The sequence below is a fragment of the Panulirus ornatus genome, chromosome 18 (genome assembly GCF_036320965.1).
Source record: "Panulirus ornatus isolate Po-2019 chromosome 18, ASM3632096v1, whole genome shotgun sequence".
Lineage (NCBI taxonomy): Eukaryota > Metazoa > Arthropoda > Malacostraca > Decapoda > Palinuridae > Panulirus > Panulirus ornatus.
Window position 1 is genome coordinate 58,646,546 of NC_092241.1, and position 24,567 is coordinate 58,671,112.

Here is a 24,567-nt window from a genome sequence, read left to right on the forward strand (position 1 = left end):
GGTCAACAGAACTAGTGAGTTTTGTAGTTGGCAACTTGGCAGACAAACACGTTCCAAGCGAAAAGGTAAATAGATTGTTTTAAAAATGGAAATTGATATAAGTTTCTTAAGTGTTTGTAAACCAGATTCTTAAAAGTGAAAAGTTTATAATAAAAGGAAGACCAGTGAAGGATGAGAACTTCACAGCTTCTCTGTGCAAGAAAAGTGGGTATTATTAAGGTCACTCCTCGTGTGGCAGGTCTCCACCAAGACATTATGGGAAGCAGCCGCCTGTTGCGTGCTGAGGATCACAGAGCTTAGGTGCTGGGAGACATGCAAACAGCTCACGAGAGCAGTGAAAGAAATAACTCCTGTAAAATAGAAATAGGAAGCGGTACGAAGGATGGGAAGGTATGATTAGGTGATAGTTGGAGAAATCATATGATAGAAGGTCCTTGACTGTAGTTGTATGGCAGGCAGACTGGATACAAAGATGAAGAGTGATAGCTGTGTCCACATCTGTAAGCAACACCATTTATTCATTTTCTTCACCGTACGAATTTTCCCGCTTAGCCAATTTGTACTTCAGGAAGATGGAGGACTTGTTCCTAAACATTATTTGATGATTATAAAACAAACCTTTTGCTTGTCCACATGTACAGACATGAACTGGGTGTTAACAGAAATATCACCACGAGTGTGAAGATCTAGTAATTACCACAGTAACACAACGGACCAAAGAATTTCGCTATATGAACAAGTGTGGCTTTCTTCAGCTTCATGTGCTTCTGTATAGCACGCAAGAATGAGGAAAAATAGAAACAATTATTATCTTTTAGAAACTTTAAAATTGTAATTCAAACAACTTATTTCACCCAGCTAGATTTATACAAGAGAATTAGAATATAAAACGTACACTAGTCATTACTACCTGGTGATAAAACTTTTATTTAGTTTTGACCTAGTTTGCACATGAGATCCCGAATCAATTGAAACCACCGAGATTCGGTAAAGAACCAAGAGCACAATTCTCTGGCGTCTTGTTGTTGGTGTGGTGCTTAATTTACGTCTCGTTGATGACATTCTAACTGATTGGTCGGGGAGGGTGGGGGGGAGTCCATGCCTCGAGGACGAACTCCAGACGACTGACCAGAGAATCGTCTTCCTCAGGTCATTACAGAACCTCAGGGTCGCGGTGGGGTCAGGGGGTGGGCTGGGTGCCATCCTGGGTCAATTTACTAAAACCATAAACTGAATGGAAAGCCTCCAGGTCATGTATGGTCCCCACCAGGTCAGAGCCGGCTGAGGGACCTGATGATGTCCATCCATCCTGGTCCTGACTGCTGAGAGCCGGCTGAGGGACCAGTGTATTCCCTTTCATTTAGGTCACTGATGCTGGGAGCCGGCTGAGGGACCTGTTATGTTCCAACATGCAGGTCACTACCGGAGGGTCTCGTCTTTGTCTGTTGCTGTGCTACAGAAGGTAGGCGTTGGTGTGTCCCAGCTCGGCGTTGCGTAGTGTTTTACCTTCAGTGGAAGCCGCTGAAGGTGTTGCATTTCTTCGGCTTTGGCTTGACCCTCATCATTTGGCTTCCATCATGCGATCGATTTTCCCGACACACACGGGAAAAGAACATGATCTCTGGACGAATCTTCTTAGCGTCGCTGCTGGGCATAACTGAATTATTACTCGGGCTCTTGTTACAGAGACCAATGGCGAGGACAAGGCTAAGATATAAAGGCTTCTGTCGAAGATATATGGTGTGCCACGAAGACACAAGTGATTCCTCTGAAGCTGTAGAAGTTACAGTACAGATAGGTCGTCTTAACTGGCTCAGAGGATACGTTAAGTTTGATTTAGTTACGTCGAAGGGGATGAACTAACGTGTAGAACCTTATTTATATTTGTTCCTTGGTCATAACAGGATGTGAGTACAGGTCGGGTCGAGTTATACGATCGTACGGTAAGAAGATTCTAGACCATGTAGAGTAGGAACGAGCTGCATGATTAATAGGTAGTCGTTATTTATGTACTGCATGTAGAAGGATGACTGGGATTTTGCCACAGTTTGGGGGAATTCACTAGGTGGCAGAACAGACCAGTAACTACAAGAGTCTCTCCTTTACGACATGAGGCCAGACGAGCCTGGCATCTGGGAGCGTTGGTGTACGTGATAGGCTGCTACAGGATAAGGAAACACTTTAATGGGTTGTTCCTGCATTCACTCGCTCCCATTTTTGATTATGAAACTGGATTTAGGAAAAAAAAACAATTTAAGAAATATTACCTACACAACTTTAGCGACATGAATTCATATGTTGTCATTTATATAACAAGATTCCAGATTCTTGTGTTATATATAAGATCTGATTCTTTTCGGTTCTATGGGATCCATTCATTTTCTCAAACGTTAATTGTAGTTCTTTGGTTTTTGTATTTTAACGAGAAATCTACTTTTACTGGTAAAGTACCCTCGGGGGTATTTAGTCTAGTATTGTAACAGGCTGTTCGTACCAGGTCTTGGGGAGGAGGGGACAGCTTTACTGTGGTCTGTTGTTGCGTACATACAACAGGTTGTTAGCCATAGCTGGCTAAGTCCTGTCAGCCATGGTGATCTCTGAATCAACCATCCTACAGCAGTTGCCTTCCTACACAATCCCCCTTACGTACTGCGTCTCAGTTGGAGTACAGAGGCAGAATTCACTGCTTACCTAAGTTCAGCAAGCCAGAGTGGGCCACGGTCAGGCAAGGGTCGCCATCCTCGCTGTTCTTGTTCTCATAATATGTTTGTGAATGAGTCCACAAAAGTGATGAAAGAAAATTGTGACGTGGAAATATCTTATGGAATGGTTACATGTTTATTAACGATGGACGACACTTATTGTCGACGAGTAGACATGATATAATTATTAAAGTAGAATTACTGCAACAGTTTTGTCCTGACTATGTCACAGTGGTAAACAATAATGAAATTAATATCTTCGTTATAAATGGCGAAGATAAAGACGGCGAGGCGATTCATGTGAACCAGTTGGTGATGCATGACTGATCCAGCTGTGTGGTTCATCGTGACGGTTCTGTTGTCCTGGGCCGTCAGAGTACATGAAAATGATAAGTTGTCATGTGTTGATGGTTGTGTGTAACGCCTGTTAGAAACAACAACAAAAACCGTGTCATTCATTGCGAGGCGACGGATGTTTAAAGACGAGGTGTTGATGTCGTCCCTCATGTACGGGCACCAGTTAGTCTTGGTGTGGGGGCAGATATGCAGCCCGTCATCACACTGTACAACTGGGCGTTACAGCAGAAGGACGACATGGAACCCTATCCTGAGGTGTGTTACGCCCAGGCAGGCCACGCGTCACTAACCTAACCAAGCAACGTAAAATTTTTGTATTGAAATTTTGTCCGAAAGATCTACAGCGCACGACGGTCCTTTGTCACTTGCCATCAATATCGTAATGGATTATAATACACGTACAGAAATATTGAGGTAATCCATCAGTAATGAAGTTCCACGTATGTTATCATTAATGGAAAATGTTTACATCTCTGTTGCCAAACTCAGACTCGTCCAGGTGTCTCGTATATGAACCAAGAGGCATGTGGTTGAGGCATGTCCTTTGACGGCGAATATCAGACAGACTTGCAATATTGTCAGACGAGAAGATTTATTCTTCGATATTTTTCCTCATGACGTAACTTGCATGAGGTAATATATGATGACGTGTTTCATATAGTGTTTTGCTCCTTTGTTGTTCTTTGTTTATATGTTTTGTTTTATCAGTTTTGATATTTTGTGGGCTACGGTTGTATTTCTCTGTTTTGTGGTGTAGTGTGTATTGAATGTATTTGATGTTTAAGATGCAGCTGTGGTCAAACTAAACTAACTAAACTTGACTGTAGATTGCATGTCATGACCTGGCAGACACATATCCATAAGTACTGAGGACTCATGGATGTGTGTCTGTCTCACTTCATGACGTAATTTGAACACGTTGTTGACACCTTCAGCCAACCCAGTATTTCAGTCGATTCCGGGTATTTGGGACACGTATGTACGGCAGCCAACACCAGTGTCACAACCACGTTAGGCACGTCTGTACGTTGGACCGACACATCCACACATAGATAGCTGCCACACTTGCTTAGAACAGCCCGGACGTTGGTGTATATAGAGAGCTGCCTGGCCCAAATGTAGAGCCACAGTCTGCACTTTCAGGTGCTACATACAGTTCATAGCCACTGAGTATATACGAGGCTCACCATTATATAAATCTGTAGCTTTACCAGAACGTCTGAGGCGCACGGTAGCGTCCTCACAGAGCCGTCCCTCTCGTATATCCTGTAAATTAGGCCACAGAGCTGGCGGACTCAGAGGTAGAGCTTCTTGATGAGGGGCCCGTGGACGGGCTTGGGTGCCTGGGTGTGGGCCATGCCGTAGGTGGTCCGCAGGCGCAGGTGGTCCGGGTACTGGTCCTGGCCGTACCCGGGGCGGTTGCAGAAGGGTGAGCTGAGGGTGTTGATGGGCCAGTACCGAGGTGGGTCGTGGCGCGAGCGCAGCCGCGCGTTGTAACGGTCGCTCTGCCGCGTGTACCTGGGGTGGTGGATGGGAGAGGTCTGGTTTATATAACTACAGTAGCGATGTATTCTAATTTGTGGCATTTAATTAAAGATCCTAAAAATGGAAAATACAGAAATAGATGAAATAAAAGCGATAGTGATTCAAGTATGTTGATGAAAAATATTACTTATGAGAACCAGTATTGCTAGTTATGATAATGCAAGGATTATTTCGTTATCCCTATAAGTATGTTGAAGTTAATGTGTTGAGGAATTCAAGATGCTAAATGTGGTTCAGATCATCAGTCATCACAGCTGTGTTGCAGTCATTAAGACAACTGTTAAAAGTTAAGAATATTTTAGTTTGAGATGTTCCAATCCTGTGATCAGTCCAGATGAATTTTAATAATTTACCTAATTACATTATTTATTTTTATTTATTTTGCTTTGTCGCTATCTCCCGCGTTTGCGAGGTAGCGCAAGGAAACAGACGAAAGAAATGGCCCAACCCACCCCCATACACATGTATATACATACACGTCCACACACGCAAATATACATACCTATACATCTCAATGTACACATATATATACACACACAGACATATACATATATACACATGTACATAATTCATACTGTCTGCCTTTATTTATTCCCATCGCCACCTCGCCACACATGGAATAACATCCCCCTCCCCCCTCATGTGTACGAGGTAGCGCTAGGAAAAGACAACAAAGGCCCCATTCGTTCACACTCAGTCTCTAGCTGTCGTGTAATAATGCCCGAAACCACAGCTCCCTTTCCACATCCAGGCCCCACAGGACTTTCCATGGTTTACCCCAGACGCTTCACATGCCCTGATTCAATCCATTGAGAGCACGTCTACCCCGGTATACCACATCGATCCAATTCACTCTATTCCTTGCCCGCCTTTCACCGTCCTGCATGTTCAGGCCCCGATCACTCAAAATCTTTTTCACTCCATCTTTCCACCTCCAGTTTGGTCTCCCACTTCTCCTCGTTCCCTCCACCTCCGACACGTATATCCTCTTGGTCAATCTTTCCTCACTCATTCTCTCCATGTGCCCAAACCATTTCAAAACACCCTCTTCTACTCTCTCAACCACGCCCTTTTTATTTCCACACATCTCTCTTACCCTTACATTACTTACTCGATCAAACCATCTCACACCACATATTGTCCTCAAACATCTCATTTCCAGCACATCCACCCTCTTGCGCACAACTCTATCCACAGCCCACGCCTCGCAACCATACAACATTGTTGGAACCACTATTCCTTCAAACATACCCATTTTTGCTTTCGGAGATAATGTTCTCGACTTCCAAACATTCTTCAAGGCTCCCAGGATTTTCGCCCCCTCCCCCACCCTATGATTCACTTCCGCTTCCATGGTTCCATCCGCTGCCAGATCCACTCCACATTAATTATATGTAAATGAATTATCTAGAAATACTATCATCATTAATTAGATTGGTTGAATTCCACTTGTAGAAATGTCAGTCTTTGTGAGCATCATTATAACACCTTGCAACACTGCCCCACCTGCATGCAACACTGTCTTGCTGGCCTCTCGTAACACTACACTTGGATTCATCGGTGAAGCTTCGGGGATCATCCAACCCTCCAGGTTAGGATCAATACCGTAGCTTGATGGTCTGATGAGTCAGGAACTGGTATGGATGTTAATAGTAGTAGGGAAGTTAGGAATTTAACCGCATAGTGTTTAAATGTCTTAACCTGACGGTCCTTCAACACCTCTTGTTTATACACTTAGTGCTTCTACTCTACCTCCACACACTACGCCAGCCGTGCAGTTGCTGCCAATGACCAGCCTACTAACTAACTAACTGACTATCTTCTTCCCGAACTGTACTGTGACTTGGTAACGTTTACACGACCACTGATCCACTTCCAGCACTTGGTGCCGATCCTTTAAGACCAGAGTTCGCTGGTCATAACTTTTCACTTTACTAGTCTTATGATTCTCCTCTCCACTGTGTACCTGTCACTCTTCACCATCTACTTGACTGTACTTAAGAAGCCTCACTTACTTGACCACTTACATCGTCTTAGATCGTCAACATCTACTTAACTACCCCCACAGGTTGTCACTACCCTCCTAACTACCTGTTCAAATCGTCACCACCCACTTAACTAGCCCCACAAGTCGTCACCAGTCACACCATACAACACCATTGCTTGTCTAACTACCCAAGTACTACCACAGGTCATTGCGTCTGATCCAATCCTCAAACAAAAGGTTACTAACCCACACCTACTCCAGAGAAACTTATGATCCACGTAATTATCTGTACAGGTTGGTAGTGGGAGGGTAGCTGTGAGGGGAGGGGGAGGCGTTCCTGTGTTTGTCACCCCTCATTGAGCCATCATTATATGTCCTCACAACCCACTTACCTACCGTTCGAAAATCATTATTACCTACTTGGTCAATACCCCAAATGGTTACAATCCCCTTAACTACCTCTCCAAATTACTTCCCATCCTCACAACTACTGCTATACGTGTCGTCAACACCCACTTTGGCTTGTTGGCGTTGGAGTTGTGTTGGACCTTGCCAGCTTTGAAGGCTGGCTTGTAGTCTGAGGGTCCCTGGAATTTCATGTGTCCAGGGTGGTTGTGCCGCACCTGCGGAGGAGGACGACCAGGTGAGATAATGGTAAGACCACAAACACTGTGTGTGGCCCATGCAACGCTGCTGGCCTTACTCAGACTAACTAACCTGGCCAGAGTTAACATCTGTCCCTTGTGTACACCAAACATCTGTCAGTTGATCCTGTTCACAATTGATCTGTTAATCGCACATTCCCTTTTCTATTCTTTTTTCTTCACATCAAGATAAATGTTGACCGGAGAAAAATGAGAATATCATTATAGAACAATATCTTGTCATAAATGAAAAATGTCAAAATCTGAAATTAGAAAGACAATTTTTGAAATCTTTATTCTAACTAGGGACAACGATAGACATAAGGATTTGATGAAAGACAGGGAGATAGGGACAACAGACAGAGGGGCAGGATAGGCACATATAATGGCTGATTGATCACGAAATTAACAAAAGATATATACAAGTTTCCTGTGATATTTTTCAGCTAAGTTAGACTAATGTCTCGCTACAGTCAACAGCTCTTCACGTAAACAAGAGAATGTGGTCGTGTGGGTCAGCAGACGAGCAGTGTGGTCGTGTGGGTCAGCAGACGAGCAGTGTGGTCGTGTGGGTCAGCAGACGAGCAGTGTGGTCGTGTGGGTCAGCAGACGAGCAGTGTGGTCGTGTGGGTCAGCAGACAAGCAGTGTGGTCGTGGGTCAGCAGACGAGCAGTGTGGTCGTGTGGGTCAGCAGACGAGCAGTGTGGTCGTGTGGGTCAGCAGACGAGGTGTGGTCGTGTGGGTCAGCAGACGAGCAGTGTGGTCGTGTGGGTCAGCAGATGAGCAGTGTGGTCGTGTGGGTCAGCAGACGAGCAGTGTGGTCGTGTGGGTCAGCAGACGAGCAGTGTGGTCGTGTGGGTCAGCAGATGAGCAGTGTGGTCGTGTGGGTCAGCAGACGAGCAGTGTGGTCGTGTGGGTCAGCAGACGGGCAGTGTGGTCGTGTGGGTCAGCAGACGAGCAGTGTGGTCGTGTGGGTCAGCAGACGAGCAGTGTGGTCGTGTGGGTCAGCAGACAAGCAGTGTGGTCGTGGGTCAGCAGACGAGCAGTGTGGTCGTGTGGGTCAGCAGACGAGCAGTGTGGTCGTGTGGGTCAGCAGACGGGCAGTGTGGTCGTGTGGGTCAGCAGACGAGCAGTGTGGTCGTGTGGGTCAGCAGACGAGCAGTGTGGTCGTGTGGGTCAGCAGACAAGCAGTGTGGTCGTGGGTCAGCAGACGAGCAGTGTGGTCGTGTGGGTCAGCAGACGAGCAGTGTGGTCGTGTGGGTCAGCAGACGAGGTGTGGTCGTGTGGGTCAGCAGACGAGCAGTGTGGTCGTGTGGGTCAGCAGATGAGCAGTGTGGTCGTGTGGGTCAGCAGACGAGCAGTGTGGTCGTGTGGGTCAGCAGACGAGCAGTGTGGTCGTGTGGGTCAGCAGACAAGCAGTGTGGTCGTGGGTCAGCAGACGAGCAGTGTGGTCGTGGGTCAGCAGACGAGCAGTGTGGTCGTGTGGGTCAGCAGACGAGCAGTGTGGTCGTGTGGGTCAGCAGACAAGGTGTGGTCGTGGGTCAGCAGACGAGCAGTGTGGTCGTGGGTCAGCAGACGAGCAGTGTGGTCGTGTGGGTCAGCAGACGAGCAGTGTGGTCGTGTGGGTCAGCAGACGAGCAGTGTGGTCGTGTGGGTCAGCAGACGAGCAGTGTGGTCGTGTGGGTCAGCAGACGAGCAGTGTGGTCGTGTGGGTCAGCAGACGAGCAGTGTGGTCGTGTGGGTCAGCAGACGAGCAGTGTGGTCGTGTGGGTCAGCAGACGAGCAGTGTGGTCGTGTGGGTCAGCAGACGAGCAGTGTGGTCGTGTGGGTCAGCAGACGAGCAGTGTGGTCGTGTGGGTCAGCAGACGAGCAGTGTGGTCGTGTGGGTCAGCAGACGAGCAGTGTGGTCGTGTGGGTCAGCAGACGAGCAGTGTGGTCGTGTGGGTCAGCAGACGAGCGTTGACAGAATTCATGCAACATCAGCGATTCTATCAGGCACATGTGTGACAAGCAGACCTCAGCACCTGCTGTGTCGACTTACCTTGGCTTCAGTAGGGGGAGCGGCGCCGCCGTTGTTCTGGTCGTCACCGGAGGGCTTCACTGTCGCCTGGCTAGCCTGCTCCTCCGTCTGCGTCGCTGCCACAACTTGATGCTTCTCCGCCGACACGCTCCTGGCGGTGTGCGTGCCTCTGCCCGTGTCCCGCAGAGGCACTGTGTGGAACACGGAGTCCATGGTCTCCATGATGGCTAGGGGATCCCTGAGCTGCGGTTCCGCCGCCTTCTTCGTCGCAGGTCGAGGACTTGCAGGCACGGTTTCCTTCCGCGACCCCCGAGCCTCCGCGCTTCTGCCAGAGTCCCGGGACGACTTGGGTGTGCGTTGTCCTACGCTGGGAGAGGCTACCCTAGACTTGGGTGTCACTTTAGGGCTCTCCTCAGCCAGTCTCTGGGAATCTATGGAGATCCTCCTGCTTCCGTTCTTGCTGTCGGGCGTGGCACTACCGGGCTTGAGGGGCAGCTTGATGCCGCTGTTTCTGCCCGAGTTCGTCCTCGAGCCCACAGAAGGCAGGCTGGCCCGTGAGTCGCGGGACTTGGGAGTGCCGTAGCCAGACTCGGGCTCTGGGGACCGCTTCTGTGACGGAGACGGCGTTGCTTTGTTGTCGTTCATCTCGAGGTGTTCCAGCTTCGATGCCAGTTCGCGCGTGTCTGGACCGTCGTTCCATGCCGTCTTAGGGACGTGGACGCCAGAGTCGACGGAACTGACGGATCGTGGAGAGGGAGGCTCCCGCGTCTTGCTCTTCTTGAGAGAGACGACTTCGATGGCCTCGTCCTCGTCCTCTTCTCTTTCCTCCATGATGTCACTTCCCTTAAGGTCCCATTTGAGGGCGAACTCGATCTCGGGAACTTTTCGTATGATTTTGGCGGTTTTTGGTCGTTTCGGCAGTAATGGCGGCTTGGTGGACGGAGCAGGTGAGGGAGCAGTGTTGGGTCGGAGGACCACATACTTGGTGCAGTTGGTGGGTGCCGGGTGGTCCACCAGCCGGATGGCTAGGGCGCGCGACCCCGTGAGCTCCGTCAGCTCTTCCTCCGGCCGGCGAGGCAGTAAGGCGTCCTCTACCGTGTCTGCTGGAAGGTTGGCCGCCTCCTTCAGGATCCTCTCTTGGCCAGGGGTTGAGGCAGCAGAGGGCGTGCGAGACCCGGCCGCCGACGACTTACGGGAATTCCTGCAATACAAAGGGTATCTGTAGACACTGTTGGAGGATTAGATAAGCAGGATGTGTGAGGAGGGAGGGAAAAAAGCCTTCATCATGCGTGATCTCCAGTGTTTTGAGAGGTACAATGTTAGGTCGTGGGTACCTCACGAGTTGTTCCTGAAGTCAACGGTCAGTTGTTTCCTGAAAGTTGTAAATACCAGTGTAGAGTGTGATCACGGCGGAGTGACCCGGGGGAAGGTTTTGCCTGGCTTTTGACGCAAATTATATCATATTATATTGTGACCCTCGGGGAAGGTGACATATTGTTTGACATCCACAAAAACATTCTGAATTATAGACAAACAAAATAAAGTTACATGGTCTTATTACTGGATGATAACTGCAGTGAACTACCTCGATGGAGTTAACAACCTTGACATGAAACAACTCTCTTGTAACAGTAGGGAGGAACTGATCACCTGGAGGGCATCAGTGAACTATGAACAAACAAATCGGGAAAGATAAGGTATGGAAGTGTGAGAGAAGGTTACTGAAGAAGTAGGAAACGAAATAATGGTTGAGGGACAGAGAAGGAAGGATAAGAGACGGAGCAGTGTAAGTGTAAAGTTCCCGCTCCCCGCACACACCCGGCCAGAGACGGAGCAGTGTAAGTGTACAGTTCCCGCTCCCCACACACACCCGGCCAGCGTATTTTTTACCTGACGGAGGCGACTGCGACGTTGTTATGTTTAGCGTTTCTCCTGAAGGATGCGGGAGTGATGGTGCCGGAGCGGCTGTCGCTGTCACGCGGGCTGAGGGCGTCCTCAGGCCGCGCTCCAGGGACCAGAAGCCCCTCTCCAGTCACCTGCAGACCTGCCCCTTCACCGCCGCCACCAGGGTCCTCCTGCAGGAGCGATATTATACTGGTTAGCAGGGGGTAGCCTGGCTGAGTCAGACGGGATGACGTATGTGGGACCCGCGTCTTAGTCGTAGTTCTTGAGCACGGCGGTACGACCCTAGGGTGTGATTCCAGGGTCGTACAGTCGTGACCAGGAGGTAGATATACGGTGACCGGCACAGGGGTCAACAATCAGGTTATGTGTCAGGAAAGTTACTTACCCACGACTACACACGTGCAGCTGCGGTGATCATCAATACTCCTCTCTCTCTCTCTCTCTCTCTCTCTCTCTCTCTCTCTCTCTCTCTCTCTCTCTCTCTCTCTCTCTACCAGATAACTGAATTGGTCTAGTTGTCTAATATCTCTACCATAGGTGGGGAGGATCAAGGATTGCCTCGACGTTTCGATTTGAATCCATCAATTAATCTCTAGGAACGTGTGGAAAGGTCAGTGGAGCAGCTGAGAATGACTGGGTAGCTGGGCGATCTGTGTGATACCAGTAGGCGGACGTGCATGTAGCGCTGCCCTCTTAGTGGTTGTAACGCGATGCTGGGGCGTGCAGCTGGAGTGGTCTGTCTTGGCCTGGGTTCTGCTTGTTGTTCCTTGATGATAATTGGTGGTTCGTCGATGTGTAGGTGTCTTGTCTCGTGTTCACGAGGAAGTTTCCTTGTAGATGTAACAACCGTATCTCGTGTAAGGGCAGTGTTATGCTTGCTGGTAACATGTAGTATGATGGAGCTTTCTTGTAGGGTCAGTCTTGTAGATGGTGCACTACAGGTTGGTTTCCCACGTACGTAGGTCATGTTAGTCTCCTTGTTGACATTTGAATTCATAAACAACGTTGGATTATTATATGTGTCTTGTTGTTCGTACAGCTGGTTGTGTGTCTTGTTGTTTGTACAGCTGGTTGTGTGTCTTGTTTGTACAGCTGGTTGTGTCTTGTTTGTACAGCTGGTTGTGTGTCTTGTTGTTTGTACAGCTGGTTGTGTCTTGTTGTTTGTACAGCTGGTTGTGTGTCTTGTTGTTTGTACAGCTGGTTGTGTGTCTTGTTGTTTGTACAGCTGGTTGTTCATGATGAGGTTACTTGCTTTTATGTCTCTGTTGTAGATGACGAGCTTGATATTATTGTGTTGTGTGGCTCATGTTATGAAGACGATGTCTCGTAGTACATGTTTATCTGTCTTGTACACTGTTGACATCTGGTCGTAGTAATACATTTTGTGTTGTGTTGGTTCTGTTGACATCTGGTCGTAGTAATACATTTTGTGTTGTGTTGGTTGTAGTTTCTGTCACTTTGAGATTATTTTGTAGGACTTTTGTTGTTTAGTTTGTCGACGTCGGAGATCATGTATCCGTTGCTGATGTGTATCTGCGTAATGCGCTGCGTTTCTTTACATAAGAAATGTCAGTTTGATGCAGTCTTGTGTGCTCGGTGTAACATAGCGTTGATGGCTCCAGTTTTATATCGTTGTAGACATTTACTAGTATTGCAGGTGAGCATCAGCCGAGGTGGGTGGCTCTCTTATGAATGGAGGTGACGTAGCCATCAGTGTTGCCGTCCATCATGACATGTAAGAAAGGCATCTTGTGGTTCACCCTCAGTTCAGGAGTGAATTTCAGAAACGAGTTCTCTGCTGTCATAGTGTGGTTGAGCACTGGTGTTTCCTCCCTGACGACTACACATGTTTATATTTAGATAGTTGACACTTGATTATTATGTGAGCAAACGAGGTTCATAAATATTTAAGGAAACTTTGTAAATATCAGACATCAGACTTGGGGAAAATACAACAGAAAGCAAGGCAAGAGACATCAATATAAACAATGTCAACTGCCAGCGAAAATGATGAGTTTGGCACAAACTATAAACTTTCATGATGAAATACATTACAGTAGGTACAGTGGTGAGGGGGGCACTGTACCACCTGAGTGTACACTTGTGTGACTCACGTCTTCATCATCGTCGGTGTCCGGTGTGGCTGGTCTGGGGTGGTCCGTCTGCTGCCGCCGCTGCCGCTCACCAACTTGTGGGTCTGATGGAGGAGACGAAGACCATTAGTAAGCCTGGTGGCCAGCGAGAGGTTGCCAGATACCAGTATAGTGTCTACATATCTAGATTACAACAGACACAAGACTTTCAGAACACAAGAGCTTGTGATCAGTGGAATCTTAGCGAATCAGACAAGAGTAAATACATTCCGTACAGTTTGAACTGCTGATGTGGGTGATGGAGTCAGGAATTTTGAAATATATACAGAATTTTTTGTTACCACAGAGTGAGGGATGCATGTGCATCTCATCATATCAAACAATGAACCACATACATGAATTCCTTTTTCTGCTGCACACACACACACACACACACACACACACACACACACACACACTCTTACTGGGAAAGATCTGGAAAAAAATGGTTTCTTATGGTTTATGGTTGTAAATTTCCAGGAGTTGCATGGTAGGTGGACACAGCGTCCAGCCATATTAACCTGAGGAGGATCACCTGGCAGTATGGACGCAGTTATGAGAGGTTAGATGGTTACATCAAGTTGGGTGAGTTAGGATTAGTTAGGTGTGATGATGTCATGGCAACAACAAAATTCCATGTACAACAGGTTGTTTGTTGGTTGTTTGGGCTTGAGGCCTGTTGCTAACCAGGGTCATTGAGGCCATTAACGTCAAGTCACATCCAAACACGAAAACTATTGTAACACTCAGGTGTTAAGATGATGCTAAGATCACACACACACACACACACACACACGGCCAGAGGAAGCATTATAGGGAGTTTTCCCAAGATCTTTTAGAATATGGAAGACTTTCATTGTTATGTTTTGGTATCAAAAGTTTTCCTTTTTTTTTAGACCACAAATTACTCTGAACTATCACCTTCAATAATTAGCATTTTTCTTGTAATGGATTTGATTACGAATACCGATGTAAAGTCTAGTTTCCATGCTCAATACGAATCGAGTTGAAATAATATTTGAAGGCCATTAATACAGGAGTTTCCATGTGTATAGCAGTCTTCAGGGGTACAGCACTCTTCTGCATACAGTGATTTCAAGGGTACAGTAGTCTCCTGCGGTGCATTAGTCTCCCAGGGTACAGTAGTCTCCCAGGGTACAGTAGTCTCCCAGGATACAGTAGTCTCCCAGGGTACAGTAGTCTCCCAGGATACAGTAGTCTCCCAGGATACAGTAGTCTCCCAGGATACAGTAGTCTCCCAGGGTACAGTAGTCTCCCAGGGTACAGTAGTCTCCCAGGGTACAGTAGTCTCCCAGGATACAGTAGTCTCCCAGGGTACAGTAATCTCCCGGGGAACAGTAGTCTCCCAGGATACAGTAGTCTCCCAGGATACAGTAGTCTCCCAGGGTACAGTAGTCTCCCAGGGTACAGTAGTCTCCCAGGGTACAGTAGTCTCCCAGGGTACAGTAGTCTCCCAGGATACAGTAGTCTCCCAGGGTACAGTAGTGTCGTGATCAGACGCCGTTTTCTGTCTCGTCGTCATCGCCTGATATGTTGGCATGTGGTGAGACGTTTTCTGTTGCAGGATTGTATTGTTTCAGTTGGTAGTAATGGTTGTGTCAGTAGTGGGTTGTATGTTTGGCTTATAGTGACATCCACATATATATCTTATCCACTGTGTATCTGGTGGTCATTACAGACGAGTCTTGCTGTGAACCACTGTGATTCTAGGGAACACATGAACCAAATACATTTGTTGATGGTGGGACTTGGGATCATAGATAGTCCCAGCTGCTCAAGATCATCCCAGACCAGTGTTACTACTCGAGAGAAACAGTTCCCTCTAGTTATTGTGTTCCCGCCCATTTCCGGCATGAAAAACCACAGTGTTGTTATAACGTATATACGTTATTCATGCGGGTAAGTGAACAATATCGAAAGGTTAATTTCTCATTTTTTGTTCGTTTTACCATAAACATAACTTGTGATATGTTATGTTTTTTTCATTGTATTCTTGTACCTTGAAACACATTATGTTGATGTCAAGATAATGTCATGTTGGAGACATAACATACATTATCAGTACACAGCTCTGGTAACACTAGCTCCTGGACGAGATGTAAGTGTTGATCGTTGACCCTTGACCTGACCTATCAGGATTAGGTCAAAGGGCAAACTAGGGTCGTACTGTTGTGTTTGTTGGCGTGATGGGCTATAGGCTTACTGACCCTTGATATCATTGTTGCTGTCACCATTAAGTCACATATATATATATATATATATATATATATATATATATATATATATGGGCCATTTCTTTCGTCTGTTTCCTTGCGCTACCTCGCAAACGCGGGAGACAGCGACAAAGTATAAAAAAAAAAAAAAAAAAAAAAAATATATATATATATATATATATATATATTGGGTCTTGCTAGCTGATTGGCTGTTTCTTGGACTTTAAACCTATGACTTGCCAGGGTCATTAAGACCATCATGGTCACCGTGCATCAATCTGAAACACTTTACCTCCTCCTTACTGTGTTGAGGATTAGTGTAAGACAACACACACACACACACACACACACACACACACACACACACACCCTCAATGTGCCTTGGGCCGTTTCTAAAGTTATACGACTTCACACGTGACGTAATTGTTGAAAACTGTCCATCAGACTTATATGTGGTTATTTATGTCTATTGAGGAATGCATTAATGACGTGCAACATAATAAAAATATGTGAATTTTTCTAATCATGTGTAATGATAACATGACAAACGACCTTGTATTTCCCTCATTGATCTAAATATAGATGTTGATTGTGAGCCAGACGTAACACGTTCCCTCATGCCAGTAATTAACAGATTAATGTCATCGTATATTTCGATGTGCGTGGCAGCAGTAGAGTTAGCATCACAACATCTCAGTAAACAAGTCTTGTGTAGCTCATTTGATGGTTGGAGGAAGAGTGAAGCTTTGATATGGTGTGTCCCAGTGTGGGGTAGGTAGGTCATGCAGGAGTGGCTCAGAATCTAATATCGTAGTTCCCCTTGTACATGGTTGATGGGTAACTAAAGTATTATGATTTCATACACAAACTGTTGGTCTTCCTGGCAGGGGAGACGCCAGCCTGGATGTAAACCGTTGATGTACATAACCCAATATTGTGATCATGATCACCAGAGCCAGACTGGCTGGTCATCATCACCAGTTTAGCACGACGGTCAGGACCAAGCTGACAATATTGTGGTCCACATTAATGTGTTACTTCCAGGTTGACGCCCGGGCAGACACCAGCCATGATCGTGTCCAGTGAAGCTGTCGTGTAGCATCAGGTGACGACGTCAGACAAGGATGGAGGTGGTTCAGTGGAATGTTGGAAGGATGATAATCAGTTCATCTTCTGGTGGAAGATAAGCTTGTAGAAAATTAAAATGAATTAACTTTGTTCTTCAAAATGAGTTTTGAATGTCCATGACGTGGGTGAGTTGGTGTAACGTCGTCATACAGGACCACATCAACATATAAATCATCAGAGTTTTTATAGGATAGATTTATAGAAAATAATATTATGCATAACCGGTGTTCTGTAACCTTACATTATGCATAACCGGTGTTCTGTAACCTTACATTATGCATAACCGGTGTTCTGTAACCTTACATTAGGAAATATAAACTTTTAAATCATCACAGTTTTGTAGCCTGGTTCATGAAAAATAAAAACTGACAAAGTACCAGAGTGGTCTGGTCTGGTCTGGTCTGGTCTGGTCTGCATAAACTGTTGTTCCTGGCTACACTGATCCTTGTGTTCCCCTGTGGCTCAGCTGTGTACTGTACTTGTGTTCCCCTGTGGCTCAGCTGTGTACTGTACTTGTGTTCCCCTGTGGCTCAGCTGTGTACTGTACTTGTGTTCCCCTGTGGCTCAGCTGTGTACTGTACTTGTGTTCCCCTGTGGCTCAGCTGTGTACTGGACTTGTGTTAGGAGAGTTGGTAACGTTAGGACAGACATGATAAGTTGGCTTAGTAGAGTTAGATAACAGGTTTAAATATGGCCAGCAGACACAAGGGCCTCAGCCATGTTGCTAGTACTATCAGGGTAACACTGCAGCCCCTTCATTATATTAACACTAACCCTCCACACACACATCGGTCAGGTCTACAGCCACGCCATCATAGCCAACGCTCGGACACGTTCGTGATTAAAGAGAAAGAATTGGATCGATATGTATACGGGGAGCGACGTGCTGTCAGTGGGTTGAAGCAGGACATAATGAAATGGTAGATGTAAACTCTGGAGTTCCTGTGTGGGGACTTGGCTGTGGATGATGCATTATACACGACAGCTGAGTCAAGATGTGCGCAGATGAGGCCGTTGTTCGTTTGTTACTGACGCTACCTCGCTAAGGCGAGTAAATGTGTGTGTGTGTGTGTGTGTGTGTGTGTGTGTGTGTGTGTGTGTGTGTGTGTGTGTGTATAACCCAAACATAAACTCACCTGTTCAGCAACGCTCCGCGCCAGACGGTCTCCTGGACTTACCTATAGCCTGTGTAAGGGGTCCCCACGGGGAGGCGTGGGTGCGGGGGACCCCGGGCAGGAGGTGTCCCCTGTCGTCGGCTATGACCCTGGTGGGGCCTCTCCTCTGCCTGGGCCGCTCGGCGAACACCCGCCCAACCTCCCAGTTGCCCAACCTCGACGCCTTGTATCCGCTCTCGAACTGCAACACAAGAACACCTGTCAGCCATCACGCCTTCCCTACAACACTGGTGACCTACACCTTCCCTACAACACTGGTGACCTACACCTTCCCTACAACACTGGTGACCTACACCTTCCCTACAACACTGGTGACCTACACCTTCCCTACAACACTGGTGACCTTCAACTCCCTACAACACTGGTGACCTACACCTTCCCTACAACACTGGTGACCTACACCTTCCCTACAACACTGGTGACCTTCACCTCCCTACAACACTGGTGACCTACACCTTCCCTACAACACTGGTGACCTACACCTTCCCTACAACACTGGTGACCTACACCTCCCTACAACACTGGTCATCTGCACGTTACCTACAAAATTTGGTGGAGCACAAGTACTCCACTAGACTCTAGACTAAAATAAAATGCACTTCAATGTTGACTTTGAATTTTAAGCCTAGAATAACGTTGTTTTGTCTGACTCATTGTTTTTACTGAAATTCCTCGTAAGAATTCTAAATCTAGCTGACAACAAATACCTCTCCATTATTACGACAAATGAAAATAAACGTAATTATGACCTGGTGTAACGTAATTATGGCCTGGTGTAACGCAATTATGACCTGGTGTAACGTAATTATGACCTGGTGTAACAATTATGACCTGGTGTAACGTAATTATGACCTGGTATAACAATTATGACCTGGTGTAACGTAATTATGACCTGGTGTAACGCATCATTAACCCAGGAAAAAATAAGACATAATCCTGATAAAGTTAGACGTCCACGTGGGCCGGCCCGCTTGGTGGTGGTGGTGGAGGAACTAGACATGTTATTATAGCCAGTATTACTCAGACGAATGCTCTCACGTGTCGTCGTGTCCATTGTTTACAATTTCTGTGTAGCGATAACACAGTAGAGACGCGCTGCCACGTATGATATAAAGACATCATAAATCTTGTACGTAAAGCTAGTCTCTCCTCCCAGGCGGCAGTGTACCGGCTACATTACAACACTGAAGCATTCAACCTCGATATATGGATTTTGCTTCTCGTATAGGAAGAAACGTAGCGGAGTTACAGGATACAGTACATGGTCAGATCTTACAAGGATACAGTACATGGTCAGACCTTACAAGGATACAGTACATGGTCAGACTTGATGTATTTTAATGTGAGTCGGTACGTCGCCCATATTAACGATATATTCAATATGGTCGTCAGACAGTGGCGATCTGCAATATTTTATATTGTATAAAATCACGACTTGTACAGACATTATGTAATACAGGTGTGTGTGTGAACACGGTCACAAGTTTTTGTTTATCAAATACTATAATTACTAAATTCTTTCAAAGTGATTAATACCTTGACTTCAGTTCGTAAACAAACACATTTTTATTATTTATTAATGTCAATTATTGGTTTATAGTCAACAAGAACGCGTCTCAGTTATCTTAAGTAATTGTGTTGGTCGAGGTTGTAGCTGCTTTCATCAATACATCATACAGACGAAAATTCGTTAAATAACTTTTAAGAATGATTTCTTCATCCTGGACTTGGAACATTTTGATCACAGACAAATTTGTAGTAACATTACACCAAGCACTTGTGTTGAGCTGGCCATGATCTCGGCGTGTCGTGTTAACACAGGCGCCAGCAGTCTTCCCTGACGCCAACTGACACTACCAGGTGACCGTCACACACGGGTAACGCTACACTGGGAGCGTCACACACGGGTAACGTCATACACTGGCCTGACGTCATACACTGGGGTGACGTCATACAAGTCGTACATCATGGCGTCCTGGTGCTCAGGAACGGTCGGCTATGTATTATGAAATACAAGTTGACGTTCATGTACAGTAGGTGTAGGTTACTGGGGTTGTTACATCTTCCTCGCTACCACCCACGAAAATCTTTACATGCTGCTTAAGAAATGAATAAAGAAATAATAAACGAGAAATAAGAAAAGAAAAAAATTAAAAATGAAGAAATTCGACGGAGAGGTTGTGTGCGGAGGCCATGTTGGATGGTCGGGTAGCTGTGCTGGTGGTGAGGGTCGCTCAGCCGGACCCCAGCCATGTCCTCTACCACGGCAAGTCTTTATTATGAGAACAGTGAAGGAGTTCGCGCCTCATGGTCATCAACACCATAAGCACGACGGTACAACCCTTCATTGCGTCTGTACGACCCTTGAGCTGGACGGTACGACCTTGCGTATGAAGGTTTGACCTTCAAACTGAATCTACGGAATGTTCCAGAGTTGCACTGCCGTATTCCAGCGTCGTATGTTCCAGGGTCGTACTGTCGTGTTCCAGGGTCGTACCGTCATGTTCCAGTATCGTACCGCCGTGTTCCAGGGTCGTACTGTCGTGTTCCAGGGTAGTACCGTCATTTTCCAGGGTCGTACTGCCGTGTTCCAGGGTCGTACCGTCGTGTTCCAGGGTCGTACCGTCATTTTCCAGGGTCGTACTGCCGTGTTCCAGGGTCGTACTGCCGTGTTCCAGGGTCGTACCGCCGTATTCCAGGGACGTACCGCCGTGCTCAAGCGTCGTACAACAGTAGACAAGATTGTGAAGAGTTCGTGCGTCGGTTCATGATATCGTGTTTCCTGGTTGTCACAACACACACCCACCTTCGTAAATATTTCTCATGAACTGATCACAAGTGATACAAACTGAACATTTCAACTGATCACAAGTGATACAAACTGAACATTTCACTGATCACAAGTGATACAAACTGAACATTTCACTGATCACAAGTGATACAAACTGAACATTTCACTGATCACAAGTGATACAAACTGAACATTTCAACTTTAAATTCTATGAAGGAGACAACAACAAACACTGAATATACACGAGAATTTACCTGACTATCTCATACCATCATGACCAGAAATTTCGTCATGTATAGATGACCTGGAATTCCTCTTAAACTATTTATTGTCGTTAAATACCGTAGTTGTGGATGTGTTTATAGACACCTTAATAGAAAGATAACATGTAACAAGATCAGTGATATGTAAATTGTGTCATGACACACCGGCCGGAGTGGTGGGGCCCAGTCCTCTCCTCCGTCGTACAGTATATTTATTTTCTGTTCATAATCCCAAGATTTATATCTGAAGTCTTCGTGTTACTGTTAGCTTGTTTTATAAGGTTTTTGCAACATGAAGCAGCGCTGCTTCCACTACCAGAGGAATGTGAATATTATTGAGAGATATTCTTTGAGACTATCGTCCTAGTGATACAGGCTCACCAAAGGTCTGACTTTTCGCTGTGCTGCGTAACACTAAGCAGGCACAGTCCGGTAGCACCACAAATAGGCACGCACGCAGACTGGAGCACGCGGGGCGTAAAAGCGTAAATTATATAATCAGTAGACGATGTATACCTGCATGAGATGATAACTGAACAGATGATATAATTATGTTATCACTCCAGCAATACTGACTGAACACATGACGTCAGGAGGAGTAGCCTAGTGTGGCTGCTTCATCTACCGAGTGTAGACATCTGGTTACGCGTTGTTGTCTGGCAACTTCAAACATTCGTGCTTTAAGAAGTTTAGTTTCGTGAGGATATTAAGCGTTTTTGTTTTCCCTTGTATGATTTGACTCCGTCCTTCATATTTCCCACACTGAGCTATAGAGAAATTAATAAGAGTCAGTGTTCAATAGACAATTCCTGCTCCATAATGAGCAAGCCTTTATTGTAAGCCTGGGGGTTCGAATGCATCATAATCTTCGATGCGAATGATTTAATTGAGTTCTTGTGGCAATAAAGGATAACTTGTTTCAAGTATCTTGGTAAACTATAACGTGTATATGACGTAATGCGCTCATTCTGCCATCGGCGGTATCATTGTTTGTCTACTTACCACACAAAGTCGTAGGAAGTCGGAGACAAGTTATACAATACGGACGCGGGGCCCCAGGTGTGCCGAGTAGAGGTTTTGGCGCGAATAAGTGGAGGGAAGGCGCGAACAGCTGGGCCGGCCGCTCGGGGCGCCCCGCACTCCCCCGTGTTAAACACACTCAGCTCCGCGCCATCTAGCGTGCCCCCGGGAACACGGAGTGTTGACGTGCTCCCTCGTACTTACATGTGCAGGAGATCGACGCATAGTTGTCCATCTAAAACATTCATTGTTTTTGCTGTCAGTAAAACATGTTTGATTTTCCTGAATTTCGTTCTTGTTGACAGTAACTGTTTTGTTCGCTTCAGAAACTTCCATGTGACTCCTAACATTACGAACGTACAAACACCAGACAACATAATGAGCAACGATGAAATACGTGAAGACAAAGTCGTTCCTTGGTCATGGTAGAATTATTCACAAAAAAGAATGACCTTAGAGCGACCAATTGGTACGATCGTTTGAGGTTGTACTACTTAGGTGTATCTTCATGAAGTGACCAACAACACAATATTGTCAGTCAGTAACATACCGGCAGACATGACCTCTCGTCTTATAAGTGACCCAACCTGACTTTACACTTGAAAATATTTCCAAGTATTTCTTTCATTTTTGTGGGCTATTTTGATGTGAAAATACTGAGGAATATTTGAAAGTATTTTAATATTTCTTAGAAACAAAGATTCTGGTCTCACTATAAGTCAAGAAAGACCATAACTTGTACGTGAAATAGTATAATTTTTTTTTTCTGTCGATAGATTTACATAGAAATTCAGACCTCCAGACCTGCAGCGTTGATGTAAACCACCTGGTGAATCATACGTTACGTTGTTAATCCTGAGGAGGAAAAGCATTTAGCCTCACTCGAGGTAAACCTGTGCTAGAATTTACATACATTACTACGTGCCAAGTCAGTACGAATCTCTCCATGAATACCTTGTTAGATCGAGGTGATCAAACCCTCTCATCATTTCGAATACCTTCGTTGAATCACGTCTTAACCTTCTCGTTTCTAAACTTAACGAGTGTAAGTCACCGTGTTGGCTCTGTAAGTCGTTATGTTGGCTGTGTAAGTCGTAATGTTGGCTGTGTAAGTCGTCGTGTTGGCTCTGTAAGTCATGTTGGCTCTGTAAGTCATGTTGGCTCTGTAAGTCATGTTGGCTCTATAAGTCATGTTGGCTCTGTTAGTCATGTTGGCTCTGTAAGTCATGTTGGCTCTGTAAGTCATGTTGGCTCTGTAAGTCATGTTGGCAGTCACAGTTTTGTTTCTTGGTCCGGGAATGCTCGTGGTAGCTAGATGCTGTGTGCTGCACGTTCTGTCTAATTTTCAAGTATAAGGACCCAGGCGCAACATTGTATTGTAAAGTGATGATTCCTTTTTAGACTTAAATTTCACAGTTCTTCCTGTAAATCCAAGACGTTACTTCACCTTTTCCCACCACAACTGTGCACTATTTACTACTTGTCTTAAGGTCACCAGAGATTATTACACCGGCCTTTGTTCGCCATTTGTGGGGCAACAGTGTTCATAGTGTGGGCTTAACTTCTCGTGTTTACTACCGTCGTGGAAAACATTTCAAGTATCAGTATTAAAATTCATTTCCCGTATGTGATCCCAGGCCATCAGGGTTTGCATGTCAGTTTGAAGCTGAAGACATTCAATATCTGTTGTATATCTATTTTCCAGGTTAGTAAACGTAGCCCATTATCAATATGAATAATATATATGATAACGAAGCCGGTCCAAGACTGATCCATGTGGTACCCTTGTTTACGTCTAGCTGGTCTCAGGCTTGACCATTATTGAATCACAACTCTGTACATCCTATGTTGGTCCTAAATACCAAAATACAACCCTGTCTAAACAACCCTGAAATTTCACTTTCGGGACTTTATCGAAATATTTCTGAAAAAAAAAATATAAACTACTTTCATCATGCGTGTTGATTATATCATAAGATCGATCAAAATATCAAACATGAATGATAACATCGAAAACAACTCAGAGAATTATTAGCTGGTAATCCTGTGATTGCAAGAGACGTTCAAAAAAAAAAAAAAAATCACCAGAGACAAAATTCATTTACGTGAATAATTGACCACACAAAATATCATTCGAAATATGTATAGCATTCAACATGTCCAGTATTACTCAACAAGAGAAGCAAAATAAATTCAGTGGAAAATGAAGATTTGACCACCTGACACACTGCCATAATTTATAAATCATGATTTTACTAAAACTGTGGAAGAAATGTGGGTACGTTGTAGGGTCAGTTGTAACCTGGAGTTGTAAGAAATGTGAAGAAGTAAAAATACTGGATTCCGTGTGGAACCAAATATCAATATAGTGACACATTAATGAAGATGATTATATAATTCTTATAATTTAGCAGAAAATCTCGCAGGGACAAGCATATATATATATATATATATATATATATATATATATATATATATATATATATATATATATATATATTGCGCTACCTCGCAAACGCGGGAGACAGCGACAAAGTATAAGAAAAAAAAAAAAAATACATATATATTGGAAAGGATCACAATTTTGCGCGTGATCAAGATATTCCAATGAGTCCACGGGGAAAATGAAACACAAAAAGTTTCCACGTGCACTTTCGTGTAATA

The 24,567-nt window shown here is 45.4% G+C and overlaps 1 protein-coding gene across 1 annotated transcript in view; it reads right to left on the minus strand.

The window, feature by feature from the left end:
* Window positions 1-823: 823 nt before the first annotated feature.
* Window positions 824-24,567, minus strand: part of LOC139755161 (uncharacterized) — a 68,682-nt gene continuing 44,938 nt past the window's right edge. Inside the window, exons 3-8 of the mRNA XM_071673320.1 lie at window positions 17,833-18,010; window positions 13,275-13,357; window positions 11,146-11,330; window positions 9,283-10,456; window positions 7,108-7,214; window positions 824-4,577 (exon numbers count right to left, since the gene is read on the minus strand). Coding sequence (XP_071529421.1) covers window positions 4,355-4,577; window positions 7,108-7,214; window positions 9,283-10,456; window positions 11,146-11,330; window positions 13,275-13,357; window positions 17,833-18,010 — 1,950 coding nt within the window. The 3' untranslated portion in view covers window positions 824-4,354. The remainder of the gene's footprint in view (window positions 4,578-7,107; window positions 7,215-9,282; window positions 10,457-11,145; window positions 11,331-13,274; window positions 13,358-17,832; window positions 18,011-24,567) is intronic.